The 21,694-nt window shown below is 42.3% G+C and overlaps 1 protein-coding gene across 1 annotated transcript in view; it reads left to right on the top strand.

The window, feature by feature from the left end:
• Positions 1-21,694, top strand: part of EP300 (EP300 lysine acetyltransferase) — a 141,264-nt gene that overhangs the window by 85,685 nt on the left and 33,885 nt on the right. The window contains exons 15-19 of the mRNA XM_082266481.1: positions 345-524; positions 8,101-8,248; positions 9,908-10,026; positions 11,821-12,060; positions 17,421-17,509. Coding sequence (XP_082122607.1) covers positions 345-524; positions 8,101-8,248; positions 9,908-10,026; positions 11,821-12,060; positions 17,421-17,509 — 776 coding nt within the window. The remainder of the gene's footprint in view (positions 1-344; positions 525-8,100; positions 8,249-9,907; positions 10,027-11,820; positions 12,061-17,420; positions 17,510-21,694) is intronic.

Genomic DNA, 21,694 nt, shown 5'->3' with positions numbered 1-21,694 from the left:
TATATATATATATATATATATATATATATATATATATAATTAACATTTACATGAGTAAATTTGGTTTGAATGCCTGGAATTCAACTTGCATTGTCTGTTATGAGGGTAATGCTGATCAGGTGAGCTGCAACATCCATGGTCATGTAAACCGGGGCATTCAAAAAAGAAAAGCTAGGTAAATGAGCAACATGACTTGTATATTTCATAGTTCCTAAAGCAAATGGTAACACAGTTTTGTCCAGCCCTAACTAAAGCATAAGAAACATTTGCTTGCATGCATGTGTAGTTAATCTGTTAGGCATTTGTTATCTTGTCTACTAAATAACTGTATTAATGTCTGACAGCATTTGGAGACCCCATCTGTTTTGGAATGCTCTGGATCCAGCCCATCAACAGCTAATAGCCCTGACAACGGTTCACAGCAGGAGGCCCCTGAGCATCCTCAGCAAGATGTTAATATGGAAATTAAACAAGAAGAAGTAGAACCAGAAACTGTAGAAGCACCTCCTGAAGAAAAGTCAGAAGTAAGTTATTGTAATACTTGCACTGGCCTTGTCTATCAATAATAAATACAAATATAATTTTGTAAGCGCATGGAAGGGTAAATTCCTGGTGCTTTTGTTGATGCCAAATTTAACATACGCTTACACTAGGATATGTACCTTAACAGCTTGTTTAGGTGACAGGCATCATTCCAATTAAGATCTTAGTGTAACATTCCCAAACTAGTATTGACAAGTTCTTTAAAGGCCTCTGAAACAAGACCTTAAGGTGGAACTGAAGACCACTGCATGAGGCATGGCTTTTGGCCATAATGTGCAATTATGCACAGCATAGTTGCACATTATGGCACACTTTCCTTACATAATGCTCTTCTTCAGAGCTTGCACATCCAGGCTCTATTTGCCACTCCTTCCACAGCGCTCGTCTTAGGCCCTTAGGCAGCCACCATCACAGATCTCTCATCAGTACTTACTGGGAGTGAGGCTTTGTGATTTAGCACTGAAGTCTGAACCTGCACTGATCAGTCTTTAGTAAGGGACACCTACAAAAAAGGACCCCCCCCCCCCCCCCAAAATAAGAGAATACTTGGGACTTAGTCATTTCCCATGCCCTTTTTATCTAGGTAAGCTTAAAGAAGTTTTGGATATTTGTTTTTACTATAGCGATGAGGCGGGAGGGGCAGAGAATATCTTTAAAGGGAATTTGTTAGGTTATATAGGTTACAGTTACCATTGCTAACTTGTCTGAGTTATTGACCAAGAAACAATGACTTGTTTGTTATTTTTAACAAAAAAAAAAAGACTTTAGTATTACTTTAAGTGAATGTGTCTGCCTTAAGTGAGGTTGGCTTTTCCATTTTTATTATGATTTTTTGTTTTTACATTTTTTGGTAATGAAAACTTTCACATACATCAATGCATTGGGCATTACAGTATTGGAAGTGGCAGAGTATTTTTCAGCAATATACAGGCACGAACTATACATCAAATGAAGATCAGTGACATGTTTAGAATGAGTTGCATATGTGTGATGGGCCGGGTTAATCTCGTAAAAATGGTGCTGCTCCCCAAGATCCTCTACGTCCTATGGCACTCACCAGTCTATCTCCCCCTCAAATACTTAATGCAGATGGAAGCTCTCCTTAAATCGTTTGTGTGGGGATCCAGTAGACATGAGCTGTCTTGGCGTAAGCTTGAAAACCCTGCGGACCTGGGCGGAGTGGTGCTCCCTGACCTCAACCTTTATTACCTAGCTTCTCAACTGTCCCAGCTCTTTCCATTGACAAACTGGACCGCACACACTTTCTTCACCTTCTGTGCCCTTTCTGGGCACAGCTTGCTGGACTACCGATGGGTGTGATTTTTGGTGGTCTCAGGGGAGCGGAGTCTAGAGGAGATAGTAGCTCTCTCATTTACCACTACAGGAGACTTTGGGGCGTGATTTCTGCAAAATTGGACTACAGGGATTCTGGGAACAAGTTGTTAGATTTCTTCATGACCATATGGGCTCTCCGTTACCACTACTCCCTCGGCCTTTTCTTCTGGGGATTTTCCCAGACACGAGCCTAGACAAATTTACTACACTCCTTTCTTCAGGAGACTTTATTTGCGGCTAGAAAGGTAATCGCAAGGCAGTGGATGCGTAATGACCCTCCTCTGCTCGCAGACTGGGTAAGGGACTTAAATGCCTCCATACCATATAGGAAGCTGGTCTACACTCAGAGGTTGCCCTACAAAGTTTCATAGTGTGGGACAGATCGTTACAGGCCCCGGAGACATGCAATTAGCTGCATATTCGGCCCCTATTGTCCTTTATATCCCCCTTATCACCTCTTCTCAAGAGAGAATAAATTCAGTTCCTCTAATCTTTCCTCATAGCTGAGCTCCTCTATGCTTCTTATCATTTTGGTTGCTCTTCTTTGCACTTTCTCCAGTTCCCCTATATCTTTTTTGTGAACTGATGCCCAAAACTGAACTACATATTCCAGAAGAGGACTTGCTAATGATTTGTACAGGGGCAAAATTAGATCTCTCTCTCTCTCTGGAGTCCATGCCTCTCAATACAAGAAAGGAATTTGCTTTCTTTGGAAACTGCAGCTTGGCATTGCATGCTATTATTAAGCTTAAGATCTACCAGAACACCCAGATCCTTCTCCACTATGAATTCCCCCAGTTGTACTCGAGTAGCACTTTTTGGCTCTGAGGAAGTGAGTTCGCCCTCGGAAAAGCGTCAGCCTAACCAGATTCGTGCGGACACTAGCACGTCATCCAGCACTGTGGAGTGCCTTGGCTACTTTGGAGACGATTTGTCTGATGGTGTTTATATGTGTGCTATCTACAATTGTTTGTGAGTATAATGTATGTGTTTTTGGATTTTAATAAACCTTTTTAGTGGTAATGCACTTGGTCGGTGCGCCCCTCTCTTGTTGTGGTCTTTTAGTGTGTTTGGATACCCTTGGTCCTGAGGGGGCGGCAAGACAAGTGATGCCAACAAAGACCATTTAATACTATTTATCCTTTTTCACATACCACTTGAGCGCAGGAGAATTTTTATGTTAGGGGTTCTAAGAGGACATGGTCTGGCAGGCCCTGAGCGGGTTCTGCCAGACCTGCAGACAAGACTTCCTCAGCATGAAGGGGAGCCCTCACCCGTATCTGGGGTGGGTCAAAGTCATTCGCTCCTGCTACAAGATCGATTTTCGATCATATCCTCCAGACATGTTCTTCCCTTCCAACCTGCACTTGTCCCCAGATCGCGTAGGGGGATCTCTTTGGGGGCAGTGCAAGACTTGTTACTTCAAGGGGTGATTGTCACGGTTCCGACATCAGAACGTTTTCAAGGTTTTTACTCAAACCGGTTTACAGTTCCGAGGAAGAAAGGCAAGGTGCGTCCAATTCTTGACCACAGGCGCTAAACTGCTTTGTGCAGGTACAGAATTTCTGAATGGAATCCATTTGTACGGTGGTGGCATCCCTACATCAGGGGGATTTCCTCGCCTCCATCGATATGAGGGACACCTACCTACACATCCCAATATGTGCCTGCCACCAGCGCTTCCTGTGCTTTGGCGTGGGCGAGGAGCATTATCATTTTGTGGCATTACCCTTTGTTCTTGCCTCCGCTCCTTGGGTCTTCACAAAAGTATTGGCCCCGATGCTAGCACTGCTGCGTCAGCGGGGGATAGCGGTAATGGGGTATCTGGATGATATGCTCTGTTGGACAACTTTGAGATTATTCTGTGACCTTTTGAGGGAGTTCAGGTGGATTCTGAATCTTCAGAAGTCTGCTCTGGTTCCGTCCACAAGCCTGGACTATCTGGGTCTGACTCTGGACTCGGCCTCAGCCAAAGTGTTTCTTCCTCTGGAAAAACTTCAGAAATTGCAGGAGATAATTCAGCTTCCGCTGTCCAGCAGATGGTCATCTCTTCGGTCTTGCAGGCGGGTAATGGGCCTGATTGTGTCTACCTTCAAGGCGGTTCGGTTTGCACAGTTCCACATAGGATGTCTGCAAAAAGGGATTCTGGTGAAATGGAACAAGAATCCTCAGTCTCTAGACAATCTGACCCTGTTGAGCCAGAGTATGAGGGGCTCCCTGGTTTGGTGGCTTCGTTCTCTGGCACTTCTTCACGACAAATTGTTTCAACACCTGTACTGGACGGTCATCACCATGGGCGCCAGCCTGTCTGGTTGGGGAGGTGTCCTCGGCACAGAGTGCGTTCAGGGGGTCTGGACTCTGGAAGAGTCCAGGCTATCGATCAATGTACTGGAACTCCGAGCAATCAGACTGTCTGGATCATTGGACATGTCATCTCAAAGGGGTGTCCGGTACGGATTCAATCAGACAATGCCATGGCCGTGGCCGATGTCAATCACCAAGGGGGTACAAGAAGTGTCCTGGCGGCTCGGGAAGTAGCCGGGATTCTAAGGTGGGCAGAATTTGTTCCAGGGTGGAAAGTTGGTTGGTGGATTACCTCATTTGACAGGCGTTGGACCAGGGGGAATGGTCCCTTCATCCTGAGGGGTTTCATCAGTTGTGTCTCTGGTGGGGTACTCCCGAGTTGGATCTGTTGGCCTCTCTCCTCAACAGGAAAGTGCAGAAATTTGTGGCACTGTCCCGGGATCCTCTAGCTGGCGCTACAGACGCATTAGTGGCTCCTTGGAGTCGGTATCGTCTGATTAGACTTTTCCTCCTTTCAAGCTTCTGCCTAGACTCCTGACAGACTGTTGTTCCGGCTTATTCCATTAAGGATTCCTCCTTTCCTTGTTAAGGCCCACTCTACTCGGGCGCTTAGTGCCTCCTGGGCCTTCTGTCATCAGGCATCAGTGATGCAGGTTTGCAAGGCGGCTACCTTGTCTGTGCACACTTTCACACAGTTTTATAAAGAGGATGTGTTGGCATCTGCGAATGCTTCCTTCGGCCGCAAGGTTTTGCAGGCTGCGGTTTAGAGGACTTGGTCCTCTTTGAGGGTGTTTTAATTTTTTTCAGATGAGCTCCAGTTTAATGGTTGAGCTCCATGTTACCTGGTTTGCTATTTTTAGCCCTGGGAAGTAGGGATGCACCGAACTGAAATTCTTGGCCGAAGCCGAATAATAATGAAATGTTTGGCCGAAGGCCGAATACCGAACGCGGTGTTTCGCATTTTTTCCATTTATTTTGCCAATTTTTTGTCCTCTCATGTCTCTCTCTCTCTTGTCCTCTCATGTCTCTCTCTCTCTCTCTCTCTCTCTCTCTCTCTCTCTCTCTCTCTCTCTCTCTTGTCCTCTCATGTCTCTCTCCCTAAATGTTACTGTAGGGAATGGGATTCAGTGCACACTGCAGCCTTGTACCATAGGGTTAATGTTAGTGACACTGTAGGGATTGGGAAGGATGCTGGGAATGGAAATCAGGAAGCATGCAGGCAGCCTTGTAAATTTTAATTGCAGATACAGGGCACTGGGCAGGTCAGGGTTAATATGGTAACATCAATTACTCAGTGACAGTCAGTCAGTGTCAGTGTGGACTCGATCAGATTATACAGTGACACAGTCTCTCATAGTGGTGGTAGTAGGAGCCTGGAAAGGAGCACAGCCGCATACATACATTACTCACTCGTGCACTGCAGCCCGCCCCACACATTCAGTGAGTCTTACTCTCCTCCCTAATTTTTTCAATGGCACATTCAGGAAGCCAATCACGCCGTGAGTAGCGGCACAGTGGAACCAATCAGGTGTGCAGGCACATGTGATTGGTTCGCTGTGCAGCTAATCACGGCATGATTGGCTTCCTGAATGTGCCATTGAAAAAACTAGGGAGGAGAGTAAGACTCACTGAATGTGTGGGGCAGGCTGCAGTGCACGAGTGAGTAATGTATGTATGCTCACCGCTGAAGTGTCCCGGCTCCTCTGCCTAACACGGAAGTCTGTGAGTTCTCCTGTCCTCCTCCGAGTCCCTTCCCCCTGTAAATATCGTGACCTCGGCGATATGAATATCGCCTACGGCCACAGAACGATAGTCGATGTCATATCGACTATTGTTTGGCACAAAATTATTCGGCCTTTTGACTTATTCGGCCGAACACCGAAAGTGCTATTTTTTCTATTTTCGGCCGAATAATGTTCGGCCGCCGAATATTCGGTGCATCCCTACTGGGAAGTATTTTTTTTCTGGTCGTTCCCACTCCTCATGTTTGACACAGCTTTTGGACATCACACATAGTCAAGAAGATGAGGAGCTGACTTACTGTAAAATCCATTTCTCTGATGTTCATTGATGGACACAGAACAGCACCCATCCTGAGTACCTATAGCAGAGAGTGGGAGTATACCCCCTGGGACTTCCCCATAGGCGTAGAAGTTTTTTTTTTTCCTGTCTAGTGTCCTGCTCCTGTAGGGGGCAGCATAACCCACGTAGTCAAGAAGATGAGAAGCTGTGTCTGTTAATGAACATCAGAGAAATTGATTTTACGGTAAGTCAAAAAAATTGAATTTTTCCAGCAAGAACTCCATCTGTGGTCTGTTAAACTCTCTAGTGTCTTTCAGACTATAGAAGTTAAACTAACAGGTCTATAGTTACTTGGCAAAGACTTTGATCCCTTTTTAAATATAGACAACCACATTGGCCCTACACCAATCCAGCGGTACTATTCCAGTCCTTAACGAGTCCCTAAAAAATAGAAACAAAGGCTTTAAAATGACAGAGCTCAATTCTTTTAGGATGCGTGGGTGGATGCCATCTGGTCCAGGTGCTGTATTAACCTTTATTCTGTCTAAATATTTATGGACCATATTACTTTTGAGCCATTGTGGATCATTTGGGGCTGTGTCAATACCATCTCCATTATGACCATGAGCTTTGTATAAATAGAGCTGAAGTAAGTAATACATTTGCCTTCTCCTTGTCCCCAATCACCCACTCCAGATTATTTTGTAAAGGGCTACATGCTTAGACCTGACCTTTTTTGCTATAAATATATTTGAAGAATTTTTTGGGGTTCGTCCTATTCTCTTTTGCAATCCGTCACTTATTTTGAATTTTTGCATCTTGATTTCCTTTTTACAAATTCCCTTTTGAAACAATTTAACAATGGTAGTGTTCCTTGATTTTCATATTTTTTTAAAAGCACTTTTTATTTATAGCTTTTTAACTTTGACTTGGGGTGCTGAATACAAATGCACACCACACTTTTTTTTCAGATATTTGTAAAAAAATGTTTCTTTCCACCTTTTTCTTTCCACTTCACAACCCTGTGCCACTTTGTATTGGACTATCACATAAAATCCCAATAAAATACATTACATTTACATTTTTGGTTGTAACATTACAAAATGTGGAAATTTTCAAGGAGAATGAATACTTTCAAGGCACTGTACTCGCCTTCTCTCCAGTGCTGCAATGTCCGAGAGCTCCCCACCGGCTGCTGACATGTTTGACTGGCCCTTGGATACTGGGGGGGGGGGGGGGGGGGGCAGTGAAGACAAAGGCAGAGTGCATTATCTCACCTAAAAACATAATATTCAAAAGCCAGCCAATGCATCCAAAATGTATAAAGTTGTATGTGGATAAGTAATAATGATCTATAATCCAATAAACAGTAAAACAAAATTGTTTTGAAAGTAACTCATCAGCCAAACATTTCCTTAACATTTCCTTAACAGTGTTCTGGGACAGGTTTTGTTTTGGGGCCCATGCAAATATCAGAAATAAAAATGATGTGCAACTGGTTCTCATTCTTATTTTAAAACTGAATGTGGGGAAATAGATTGTAAGCTCTAATGAGCAGAGCCCTCTGATTCCTCCTGTATTGAATTGTATTGTAACTGTGCTGCCTGCCCTCTTGTTGTAAAGCACTGCGCAAACTGTTGGCGCTAAATAAATCCTTTATAAAAATCTTAACCTAAAAGTTTATGCTCCGTTGTTGCGCATTAAACAAAAGCACTTAAAGTTGTTAGTTGTTAGTGGGACAAAAAACCCTGTGCTAATCTTGCTCTGGCAAGAACTGAAATTCTGTGTTTGAATTCTTGGTAACCAATCTGCTCTGCTCTCCTTATCACTCCCCCTTTCCCCCAACAAAATTGATGGTAGCAAAGCTGTACTGTAAATATTTCCTTTGTGTAACAGGTTAAAGCTGAAGTTGACTGCAAGCCTGAAGTGATGGAGTGTGCAGAAAAGAACAGTATAGCTTCAGATGTAAAAGAGGAAGAAGAAAAACCAGACAAACCTGCTTCACTGTCTTCTCCTGCAGGGACCGGGGAGTCTAAAGTAAAGGGTAAGCCTCTTCTTTTAAACTAATATCTTTGTTTATTTATTTTTTTGTGGTTAGTGTTCCATTTTCCTAACTCCCTGCTTTAAATGTTAGTTGCACGATCATGAAACATAGCACCCAAACTAAATTTATGTCCTTTTTTTTTTTTTTTTTTTTTTTTTTTTTTACACAAATTAAGCTTTTTTTTTTTTGTGGTGGTATTAGATTACCGCTGAGTTTCTTATTTTTTTGCGATATAACAGAAAATTATGGGAATACCCCCCCCCCCCCGCCGATATTTTCTACATTTAAAGAAAAAAACCTCAAGATTTCATCATAAGTTTATGCCAAAATGTATTCTGCTAGATGTCATTGGTAGAAATAAAAATCCCAATAAGTGTAAATGAATTTTTTGTGTGAAAGTTATAGCTTCTATGAACTATAGTATATATACTGGCATTTACGCAGCTTTTACTTTCTAACTGCCTATCGCATTTCTTGAGGTGCTAAAATACCAGGGCAGTACAAAAAAACTCCAAATGAGCCCTTGTTGGAAAGTAGACACCCCATGGAATTTGCTGGGGATTTTTTTTGCCACAACTTTTTAGAAAAAGTTTTTTGCCTTTTTTTTTTTTTTTTTTTTTTTGCACAAAGTTGTCAATTTAATACAATATTTCTCACACATGCAATAAACCCTAAAACACATTCTTCTACTTCCCCCCCCCCCGAGTATGAGGGTACCATGTGTGGGAGACTTTTTGGAAGCCTAGCTGTTTATGGGGCCCAAGAACCAATGCCCATGGTTGTTTTTTTTTTTTTTTTTTTACACAAAGTTGTCACTTACATGATATTTTGCTCACACATGCCATGGGTATATGTATAGGAGACTTTTTTTCTTTTTACAGCCTAGCTACGTACAGGTCCCCAAAATCTAATGACCACCTTCAGGCTTTCAAAGGGTGCATTTCCTCATGTCACTTCCTCACTACCTACCACAGTTGCGGAGACCCCTGAAATGCCAGGAATAGTACAAACACCCCTGCAAATTACCCTTTTTTTTTTTTTTTTTTTTTTTTTGGAAAGTGGATACCCCAAGGAATTTGATAAGAGGCGTGGTGAGTGATTTGCCACAAGGTTTTGAAAAAGAAAAAATCCTTTTCCAAAATTTTGTGCCAACAAATTAGCTCTGCAAAACACTCACCATGCCTATTAATGCATATCTTGGGGAGTGTACTTTCAAAAAAGGGGGTCATTTGGGGGTGTTTGACTACTTATCACAATTTCGGAGGCTCCGAATTGCAAGGATAGTACAAAAGTGTAATGAGGAAATGACGACCTTTAAAAAGCCTGAAAATGCTTATTGGTTTTTTGGGGTCTTGTACGTGTGTGTGTGTGTATATAAATATGTATTGTATATATGTGTGTGTATATATGCAATATTTATATTTCAACAGTTAAACAATTGTCTGCATGAATATTCAGTGTTTTCCCAATTCTGGGGTGCTTTATGTATTTGAAAATTTGTTGGCTGAGTGAGGCTGCCTCTAGTATTAGATTTGTAGCAAGGTAAGGAACAAAATCTGTCTACAAGTACACTTTAAGTTTGCTAATGATATTCTGATTGTTTCCATGTAGAGGTTTTGTAATAACTTCTATTGGTATTTTTTTTTTTTTGGGGAGAAGTTTTCAAACCGGAGGAGCTACGCCAAGCTCTCATGCCTACACTAGAGGTATTATACCGTCAAGATCCAGAATCTCTTCCATTTCGTCAACCTGTAGATCCTCAAATATTAGGAATCCCAGTAAGTGACTTGCTTGTATTTTTCTTTCTATTTTGTATGTTGAGAGGGTCTAGGTGATACATTTTTTTTTTGTAAGCGAAATCTGTCAATATTTAAGTGCAAAACTGTTTGAATGCGCTGTAATGCCTATGGGTAATGTCATCACATAGGCATTGCAGCCATTGTGAGGCAGGATGCTCTGGAGATCACTTGAATGGACTGGAGTGCCCAGGGAATCGGTAACTATACACTACTTTACAGAGTAGTTTGTATAGGACTTCAAATGGATTGGGGAGGTTTAAGTTTAGATTTGGCTGGAGTTCTACTTCAAACTAGGTATATGTAGAACAAAAATACATTTGAATTAGTTGTTTTTTTTTTTTTTTTGTCGTACAAGACAAAAGTGGACTTTCTCTTTCTTTCATTGACGGACACAGTTCCTGGTATGGTGAGTAGCTGTCCCCTTCCTCCCCTTGGAGGGTTTTGGGGTAGATGTGGGTCCCCCCCTCATCTGTATCCCCATCCTAACCCCCCTCCACTTCTGCTGTGTGGGTGATCTCATTCACCTCCTGGGGTTGGGGCAGGGTGCTATGCTGGCGATATGGGGGGGAGGGGCTTCTGGATGAGTCGCCGGACAATCTGCTGTGTGGAGTCTCCTGCCAGGGCCCCTGATGGCGGTCCTGGAGTCCTTTGTGTCCCAGGTGGAGGGGGCTTTTGGGCGACGGGCTAACAAATTGCCCACCCGCCTTACCCTGCCTCATCTGTCTCATCAGATCCTGAATCTGATTCAGCCGCCACAGACGTGGGCCACCCTGCTGGGTCTGCGACCACACGTCCTGAAACTTCAGATAGTGAGGATGATTTCTCCACTTCTGCAACCGCGCACAAAATGGTGCTGGTGGACGCATATATTGCATCTGTGCGTGGGACCCTAAAGATGGAGAATGCAGCTGTGACGAAGGCGCAGGTTCCCTTTGGCACTCTCAAGCCTTCCAGAGCGGCAAAGGTGTTCCCTTTCCCCTCTTTTTTGACAAAATTGTCACTAAAAAGTGGGGGTGACCACAGCCTCCCCCTGGGGTGCCTAAGCGATTTGCTGGGCGATACCCCTATGAGGAGTCCCTTCTTCAGAAGTGGATTGTTTCACTGGTGTAGGACCCTAAGGTTTCCAACCTAAACAAGCTGTCAGACAGGGTTATACACAGAGCTGTGTATATCCCATGACTGGATGAACAGCAATACATATCCTTTGGTAGGTAAGTATTTCTCTTCTACAAATGTCATCGGTGTATTTAGTGGTTTAGCTGGAGCCTGCCATTGACACTTTTACCAGGCTTTAGTAAAACAGTGATATCTGCTTGTGTTTTAAAGAAGTAAAGCCAAAGCTCATTTAGCTGTACCTTCCCTGTGACCACTGAAGCCTTCTGTCGGCTGATGTCAGAGCCGGTCCTGGCTGAGGAAAGATTGCAACCTTATAGTCAGGATCCACCTAGGAGCCTGGACTGGCACCTGGCTCAGCCTCTCAGAAAGCCACTTAGAGCCTGAGCCAGCTGACCCAGCTTACCAGTGGGTTTGTAGAGCAGAGAGCCAGTGACTGATTGCTCAGAGCGGCGAGGAGAATTTGGTGATCAGTTGTGTTTGATCGCTCAGTTTTCAGCCTTAGAGACAGAGGAGGACAGAGATGCTGCATCCACCTAAGTATGATTTAAAAAACAAACAAACCTATACTTATGTGTGTATGTGTTCAGTATTTGTGTGTTTTGTACTGTGTGTGTGGCTTCAGTTGTGATCCAAGATGTCGCCTCTTTTTTCTTTCAGGATTACTTTGAGATAGTCAAAACTCCAATGGATCTTTCCACTATTAAACGCAAACTGGACACAGGACAGTACCAGGAGCCATGGCAGTATGTGGAGGACATTTGGCTGATGTTTAACAATGCCTGGCTGTATAATCGAAAAACATCTCGCGTTTATAAGTACTGCTCGAAACTGGCTGAAGTATTTGAACAGGAGATTGACCCAGTCATGCAGAGTTTGGGCTACTGTTGTGGAAGAAAGGTGAGTTAGTCTGTCTTTTTTTTTTTTTTTTTTTTTTTTTCCATGTCAGTTTAAAATGCAATTAGATTATTATATGTGTATATATGTATGTGTATGTGTGTGTATGTGTGTGTGTGTATGTGTGTGTATGTATATATATATATGTATATATATGTGTATATATATATATATATATATATATATATATATATATATATACATTTATTTATATTTAATTTGGCCTCCTTTCACCTAACACAACTGTCATTCTGTTCAGACTGCTACACATCTAACAGCCCTGTAGATAGGTGTATATATGGTTTGAGAAGGGGGCATTTCTCTGACTTCTCTTCTGGCTTGCCTTTGCTTGCACATTGGGTCGCAGAGTTAAATGGCTTTGCAAGTATGTTAGGGTCTTTTTTACAGATCCAACATGCTCGAGGACTGGCAAGAGAGGCATGCTTCATAGATCATGCCTCTCCATGACTTGATGTGCGTGGTGCATTCTACAGGGCTCTTGCTGCACCCTGCATTGAGTAGGGTTTTTTCCCATGTTTTTACAGGGAACCTAAATGGTGTATACAGTTCTGTTCCCCCCAGGAGAATTGTTCGCATGCAAAGAGACTGGCCGCTGCTTAGGCTGTGATATACTATAATAGCTTATGCTATGTACAGTAAGCGGTTACTGAAGATCTCTTCTAAACGGTTGAGATGCAGCACTGGTAACACTCTATATCGGGCAAGTAAAAGAAAAGGCTTTGGTACTGCTGCCGAAACACAACACTGCTTACAGTACATAGCACAAGGCACTACAGTATATTAGGACCTAAGGTCATGCGGCAGCCAGTCTGTTCTGGCAAACTAATCATATGTTTAGCTCAAGCTGGCCAATTAAAGTGCCAGTTAACCTGGAATTGTTTACCTCCTTCAGGGGCTTAACCCTTCCTTGTTATCATCTAGAAATAAATTCTCCTCTACCGTATCTGAGTTTTTGGGCAAAAATGCAGCTATGATAGTTGACTCGGAACACACAGGTCACAAGAGTTTTTCCATGGCCAAAATATTCTGGTGCTGCGGTTGATTCTGCATATTCTGGAGCTGCCTGCATCAGTTAACCAAAAGTGACCCACCTGGGTTATTTAGAGCCCTCATCCTGTTGAGACATTTCCATTGCATTCCATTCCATATTGGATCCAGTCCTGTAGAGTGATTTGCTCAATTTGGAAAAGGTCTTTGTCATACCCTATAAAAAAGTAGTGTAGCGCTATTATCCTTCAGAATTGATGACTAATAAGTCCATAAAATTTCAAATCAAAAAGAATAAGTCATTCAAAAGAAAAGGATTCCACAGAAATGGTGCTTAATCCCCAAATAAGAGTTCATATGTATCCTAAATGCCGGAAACCATGTGCAGGAAAGCCACCACCATGAAGGGTTAATCGGCCTCTTACCGGAACACTATGATCCTCATCACAGGGATCATAGACAGCAGAAGGCAAAATACTGGTAGATGTCAGGAGAAAACCTCTCAACTATCCTTTCCCCAATGGATCCAGCGCTCCTCTCATGAATCAACAGGCCATGTGAAGAAAAACACTCCTCATAGTGTAATACTATCACACGTTTATTGAGGCTTTAAAGACAAGTGGCTACTTGCACTTAGCCGAGATAAGCAGAGCATATCAAGTGGAGTCCCATAGGTTTGGTGTGGATCGGTTTCAAACCGAGAAAATGGCCGCCGCGTCCCCCGTCCGTAGCGGCGTGATGTGCCGCAAGCTTCTCCTACGCGTTTCATCACACGTCTGACGTCGTCACCCTATGGCTTGAACTTGGAGCCCTGTTCTATGTTGACAGAATAGCAGATGTTTTATGCCAAATATCTATGATGTGCCTTCTTTTCATATATATGCGAAGCGTGCTATGGCTCAAATGTTGATCCTGAAAGCCTCCTCTGGGAATCCCTGGACTTTTGTCATTAAGTTGCCTGGAGTAAAGTACCATTTTTGCCCCAGAAAAAGAAGGAAAAATCGCCACATGGTTTTAGGAAGAGTTTCTTTCATTACTCTCAGGCCTTTGAGTCCAAAGCAAAGTCTGGAACTCAGTCCTGGACCCCCACGTCCATCAGAATTATTGCAATGAGAGTTTACCCAAACTTGTCAGTAGGGTGACCTCTGTTGGCCTTTGTAACCAACTGGTCCCAGGACATATCAGATCTTTAGGCCAGGACAATGTATCCAGGGCTGCAAAGTGGGATATCCGTCTCTGTCTCCACCCTGCTTCTTGTTGTCAAACTTGGCACTGTCCCCGCAAAGAGTAGTTGACCTTCAAGCTGCTCTAGCACAGCTTCTCTCTCAAAGAAAAGGAGAGGTTTCAAGATTTATTTTCAAACTAGTTTACTGTTCCTAAAGCAAAAGGGGGCATCCTCCCCTTACTGGATTTAAAAGTTCTCAACCTCTTTCTCTGGGTATAAAAATTCCTAATGGAATCCATCTGTTCTGTCATTGCTATTTTCTTTCAGGGAGAGTTTCTGGCCTCTGTAGACCATAAGCATGTCTATTTACAGTGCTTTAAAAAAGTATTCATACCTCCTTGAAATTTTCCACATTTGTGTCATGTTGCAACTAAACACGTAAATGTATTTTATTGGGATTTTATTTGATAGGCCAACACAAAGTGGCACATAATTGTGTAGTGGAAGGAAAATGATAAATGGCTTTCCAAATTTTATAATATCTGAAAAGTGTGGGATGCATTTGTATTCAGCCCCCTTTACTCTGTTACCTCTAACTAAAATCTAGTGGAACCAATTGCCTTCAGAAGTCACCTAATTAGTAAATAGGGGCTACCTGAGTGTAATTTTATTCTCAGTAGAAATAAAGCTGTTCTGTGAAGCCCTCAGAGGTTTGTTAGATAGCCTTAGTGAACAAGGTCAGGGATAAAGTTGTAAAGAAGTTTAGAGCATGGTTAGGTTATAAAGAAACATCCAAAGCTTTGAAGATCTCACGGAGCACTGTTCAATCCATTATCTGAAAATGGAAAGAGTATGGCAAATCTATTAAGACATGGTCCACCTAAACTGACAGGCCAAGCAAGGAGAGCATTAATCAGAGAAGCAGCTAAGAGGCCCATGATAACTCCAGAGGAGCTGCATAGATCCACAGTTTAGGAGAATCTGTTCACAGGACAACTAAATCTGGCCTGTATGGAAGAGTGACAAGAAGAAAGCCATTGTTGAAAGAAAGCCATAAGAAATCCCGTTTGCACTTTGCGAGAAGCCATGTAGGGGACACAGCAAGAATGTGGAAGAAGGTGCTCTCGTCAGATGAGAACAAAAATGAACTTTATGGCCTAAAAGCCAAATCCTATGTGTGGCGAAAAACTAAAACTGCACATTACCTAAACACATCATCCCACTGGCTGACAAAGCCCAAATTGACTGTTGTCTCAGAAGGTCACCCAGATATCCCACTACAAGCGAAGTACAGTGAGAACCAGGGTCTAGCACATTGGTGAAGTCACAAAGTGCACTGAACAGGTCAGAGAATGGAAGCAAAATGGAAGTGTGTGCAGAGCTAAAAGCAAGCAAGATGAAAACATATACAGTGCCTTGAATAAAATATTAATATTTTAGGCTTAAACTAATTTTTAAACATGATATAAAAATATGTAGAGAAGAAAAAAATAGATCATGTTGAAAAATGTCTTTAAGCCTAAAGATTGGCTAATACTGTGTGCTAACCAATAAAAGGTAAAAACATTTGTGCAAATTTAGGACAAACAAAAGAAAACCTGTACAAAAAATTGATAAAAAAAAAAATTGTCCAAAGTCCCTCATGATAAAGTTCTGCAGGGAGAGTGCTATATAGATTTCAACAGTTTTCACATATGTTTAAAGATCACCCGATCGTGTATAAACCACCACCAATGATGGAGGGGGGCTTACCAGATGTAGTGGGCTCAAATAGGAATACGCCGAAGGGGCCAATAAAGCATTAACGGCCAGTGGTGACAGCCTCAACTCCTCCAATTAAATGTAGACAGCCGATGGCAACCGCCTTTACTTCTCCAATGTGGGTATATTTGGATGGGGTCAAGATGAATGAACATTCAGTAAGGCCAACAACAGACAGAACTTTGGACAATCTTTTCTCTTATCAATTTTTTTGTACATGTTTTCTTTTGTTTATTTGTTCTAAATTTGCACAGGTGTATTTACTTTTATTGGTTAGCACACAGTATTAGCCAATCTTTAGGCTTAAACAAATTTTTCAACATGATATATTTTTATATGTTGACACATGGTGTAGCGAGTATCAGAATTTTAATTCCATTTCTATTTTATCTTCACATACGGGATATTTCACATCCAGACTGAGATTGTTGCAGGATTGTCACACCTGTTGAAGTCCCAGTTCTTTATCAATTATAGCACTGCACTTTTTTCCCTTTTCATATTTATAACATGATGGTCTTCTGTAGTGTTAGCAGCTGTCCGATAGTTTAAATGGTTGGCGCAGTATTTCCTCCCAATTATATACAAAATGGTATCCTGGAAACAGGACCGATGTTGCAGGGCAAGTTTGGATCGACAGTCGTGTCATACCAGTGCTAACCTGGTCTAAAGGTGAAAAACCACCTGTGCTGCAGCTCCCCCCGGAACCCCCCCTCCCCTTCTTAACCGAGCCCAATCTGATCCAGCGACGTGCACAAGCGCAACTGCTCCAGCCGCTGTCTCTCTCCTCATTATACAGATTAATGGCAACAGGAGCCATTGGCTCCCGCTGCTGTCAATCTAATTCAATGACGGGGGAGCAGGGGGCGGGTCTGTGTCAGACGCAGCAGCAGGACTCGGGAGCGAGCCTTCACGGGTGCCCCCAGGGAAAGCAGCTTTGTGTGGGGGCATCTGATGAAGAGGAGGGGCCTGGAGCGCTGGCAGAGCACCCCAGAAGAAGATTGGGGCTGCTGTGTGCAAAATGATTGCACAGAGCAGGTGAGTATAGGCATGTTTGTTTTTATTATAAAAAACCTTTATAACCTTTACAACACCTTTTAAGCCAAATTTGGTATTTCGGTTTTTCCTTTATAATAAATTCTGACATTTCTAAAATTCTGTTTTCACTTTGTCATTATGGGCTACTGAGTGTAGCTTAATGAGGAAAAAATGTAAACCACTGTAGTACCAGGCTGCAACATAACAAAATTGAAAAAGTGAAGGGGGGTCTGAATACTTTATGAATGCACTGTATCTGAATTACTTCACCCTGTGTCCCGTGTGGTGTACATTTCAGTTTCTTTAGAATTCAACTCCTAAGAAAGCAGGGGCACCTAAATGCAGAAAGATGCTTTATGGTCAAGTACATTTTTTCTTTTTATCTTCACAGCTTGAATTTTCTCCACAAACTTTATGCTGCTATGGGAAACAGTTGTGTACAATTCCGCGTGATGCTACTTATTACAGTTACCAAAACAGGTAAGTGCATCCATATAACCATTGGAATGTATAGTTCTGCCCAATAGCCACTACCATTTCACAGTGATTTTGCCACTGGTGTGTCTTAGAGATATAAGAAGCCGGTGGCAAATCCAAATCATCAAAGGCCATGAAAAATTGAGTTTGTGGAGCTGCCAATTGTGGGCTTCATTTTGCCAAGTGATTCCCAGTCCTGATATTTTAAGATGAGAAAATGCTGAACAATGTGCTTTTGTAACATTTTAATATTTGGTTTATTAAGTATCGATTCTTGTCACCTATTTATATACTACCTCTCCTCTACCTCTAGTCAGTAGCTGTTTTGGCTTCCATTCACTGTAAAGAAAAGCACTAATATAAGTTTGTCTCCAAATATTAAATTAGTGCTTCATATGGCCAGCACCTCCTTCTGAAAGTTTTATTCTGATAAAAGCCTCATTTCTGTTATGGTTTGATAACCTAAAACAGAAATACTTCTCACCAGCACACCATTTTTGTAACTGAAGAAGCATTTGGTCATTCCTAATTGGTGACCATGCAAACCAGTGTTTCAGGGCCAAGGCAGGATTTGGAATATATGTGACTTTAACAAAACTTCCCACATGTTTGTTTTGGGTCTGAAATTCAGTTGGTCAGGATAACTGTTCTAAAACATTTTCTTAGGGCGATTTATCTTTTTTTAGTTTTTTTTTTTTTTTATTTGAATGTAGACTATAATCCTTTTTTTTTTCTTCAGAATTTTATATTTTTAAAGCCAAAGTCCAGGAAACAAAAATCCTCACTTGCAGTGGGGTGGCGCCCAAACAGCAAGCATTAGCTGCTCAATTTTGTCCAGGGGACATGAAGCAGATTTATTTTACCAGCTCCTTTGTGCTACTAGAACTGTAGCCTCTTCTCCCCTATTCTGTGGCTGTCTAAGGTAATCTAATATTATCAAGAGAGATGCATAGCCCTGCATTTGACATGGCATCTAAACCCTTGCAGTGCAGGTGCAGACCCACTGCAAGAGAGAATTTTAGGTTTCCTGGACTTGGGCTTTAAAAATATAAAATTATGAAAAAAATCTAGTCTACATTACAAATATGCACAATATTATATTTACCAATCCAAAGTTCCAGCGCTGACCCTGTGGCAATCTCATTCCCAAAGTTACAACTGACCATTGGTGCTGCTGCTTAGGAAATATTGATGACAGCATAAAAGTTTGCAAAAAAGTAGAAAAAGCAGCGCTAACCACGGTTAGTAAAATGTAAACTAGGAAAACAGCCCATAGGAAAAGTCATGTTTATTGAGAGACGTGTGTTAATGATTAAAAGGTTCCAAACCAGTAGCCTTTCCAGGCTGGAGCCGCCGCTGGTGAACTGTGCACAAACTGACATAGCCGCTGGGTGAGGGGTCTGGTACCTGTGATGGCGTGGGGAGATCTCCAGCTAGATGGTAGCGTCTGGGAGCCTGGAGAGTGCCGGACTAGCCAGTATTCAGTAGGGACCACCTCCTGCCGATTGCAGAGCAGAGTCAACCGGACCAGAAACAATGAACCGGAAATGACTGCACCGGAAGTCAGGACCATCTTGGAACGCATACAGAGACAAGTTGCCGTGACGAAATGTTTCGCGCAGTTGTGTTTTTGTCAAAGTCAGTTTTCCTAGTTTCCATTTTACTAACCGTGGTTAGCGCTGGTTTTTCTCCTTTTTTGCAAAGAGATTATATTTACCTCTATAGAACACAAGAGTGATGTCTCCTAAAACTTGATAAAAGGTGTTGGCACATATGAAGCTGAATGTGTTTATAATTACAGTCCTATAACAAGAGTACCATCTTGGAAGTTTCATGTTTTAGTGTTATAGAACATTCGATCATATTGAATTAAACCTTGTTTTGTTTTCATACTGATGAACACAAAATGACATTCCTGTCAAAATGAAAACGGATCTTTGCAAAGTCAAAATAAATTCTTGCAAAGTGATTTAGGCCTCCGTTCACACCAGTGCAATTTATCATGCGATTTAACAGTCCCAAATGGCATTGCAAGTCGCACCCTATTGTCGGCAATGGAGCTTTTCAAATTGCTGCGACTTGTCGCACTTTAAAAAAGTTCCTGCACTACTTTTTGCCAATTTCATTGTGACTGGTCTAGACTTCTGTTAAACGAAATCGCAATGAAATCAGAGGAGCAAATCGCAATGATCTGCGGCTTTGAAATCGCGCTTAAGCAACGCCAGTGTGAACCAGGGCTGAATGTATTCTATTAAAAAAACCAAAACACTAAATGAACACTAATGTGACATTCCTAAATTGTTACTGGTGTAGCAAATTATTTTCTAGTCCTAAATAATTCAATTAAGGTCACCTGTATATAGTCATTGTATTTCTGCTGTTTGTAGTATAAATACACATGTAACTGGAAAAATAACTTCTGGTGGGTTAGTATTGTTACAACCTAAACCACGAAGACAAACCAATTCAAGCAACTCGATCAAAAGGCTTGAAAAAAGCACAAGTTGGGATGGGTACAAGAAAATTTCCAAATCGCGGACTCTCCCTTGGAGTACAGTTAAATCGGCCATTGAGAAGTGGAAAGTGTATGCCTGTAAATCTTGCCAAGAACAGGTCATTCACCAAAAGTAAGTGATTGTGCAAGGAGAATAGAGAGGTAGACCACCTAAAGACCTAAGACAGCTCTGGATGAGTTGCAAGCCTCAGTGGCTGAAATTGGAGAGACAGCAAACGGGTGTTGCCCAGAGGAGGCCTCTTCAGTTTCCGCTTTATGGAAGGATGACAAAAAGTCACTGTTAACTAAAAACCACATCACATCTTACTCAGTTTGCTAGGGTGCATGTTGGAGACTTGGAAAGCTAGCTGAAAGACGATTACTTGGACTGATAGAATCAAAATTGAGCCATAGGGCCCTTTTACAGAGGCTGTCTGATCAGGTCTGCCTGTCAATTCTTTAGCTGGACCTGATTGAACCCTCCTTTCACCCCTATGGAACAGTGGATGTCAGTAGTGTCATGTCCGCTGACACCCTCCGATATCTAATCCAATCTACCCATTTTCCATCTGTCTGGCGGATTGGATATAAGATTAAAATGGACAGGTGGTCCATTTTTACCCGATCTCCCTATAGAGGACAGTTACATAGGTGAGGTTGAATAAAGACCATAGTCCATCCAGTTCAACCTGTGTAGGTGTGTGTGGCCGTAATCATCTCTCATACCCCTGAATGTTTTTCTCCTTGAGATGTACATCTTAGAGTCTTTTGAAAGCCACCATACCTCCCTCAGAAACCACCTCTTGTGGTAGAGAATTCCACAATCTTGTAGCCCTAACAGTAAAGCACCCCCCACATTGCTTGAGGTTAAAACGCTTCTCCAATCGCATTGTATGCCCCCGAGTCCTCATGCAATCCTTTCGAATGAATAGCTTTTTTTCTATGCTGAGATCACCATTGAGATATTTATAAATTGCTATCATGTCCCCTCTCAGGCATCTCTTCTCCAGGGAGAATAAATCAAGCGATTGCAGATGCTCTTCATAATTAAGGTCCCCCAATCCCCTAATTAGTTTAGTTGCCCTTCTCTGATCTCTCTCCAGCTCCAACACATCCCTCCTGAGGACTGGTGACCAGAACTGGACAGAATACTCCAGATGCGGTCGGACCAGAGTTTTATAAAGTGGAAGGATTATAGTCTTATCTCTGGAATACGTCCCTTTTTTTATGCATGCTAATATTCTGCCGGCTTTGGCAGCTGCTTGACATTGCATGCTATTAGTCTATCCTCTATCAAGACTCCCAGATCTTTCTCCATTTTTGATTCCCCCAAAGGTTCCCCCCTAAAGTGTATTGTACTTTTATGTTTTTAGTCCCCCAAGTGCAAAACCTTACACTTCTCCACATTAAACCTCATTTGCCATGTCGTTGCCCATTCCGTTATTTTGTCCAGGTCATTCTGTAGGATATCTGCTTCATGCTGTGCAGTTATTGCCCTGCCCAATTTTGTGTCATCTGCAAAAACTGATATATAACTACTGATCCCGTCCTTAATGCTGTTTATGGATAAATTGAACAAGGTTGGTCCCAGGACTGAGCATTGGGGGACCCCACTTACCACCCCAGACCAGTCTGAGTAGGCGCTATTTATTACCACCCTTTGGACACGCCCTTTTAGCCAGTTCCGTATCCAA

This window comes from Pelophylax lessonae (genome assembly GCF_965119305.1).
Source record: "Pelophylax lessonae genome assembly, chromosome: 8".
NCBI lineage: Eukaryota > Metazoa > Chordata > Amphibia > Anura > Ranidae > Pelophylax > Pelophylax lessonae.
The sequence above is the reverse complement of the archived record's forward strand: the minus strand, read 5'-3'. Positions and strand labels throughout refer to the sequence as shown.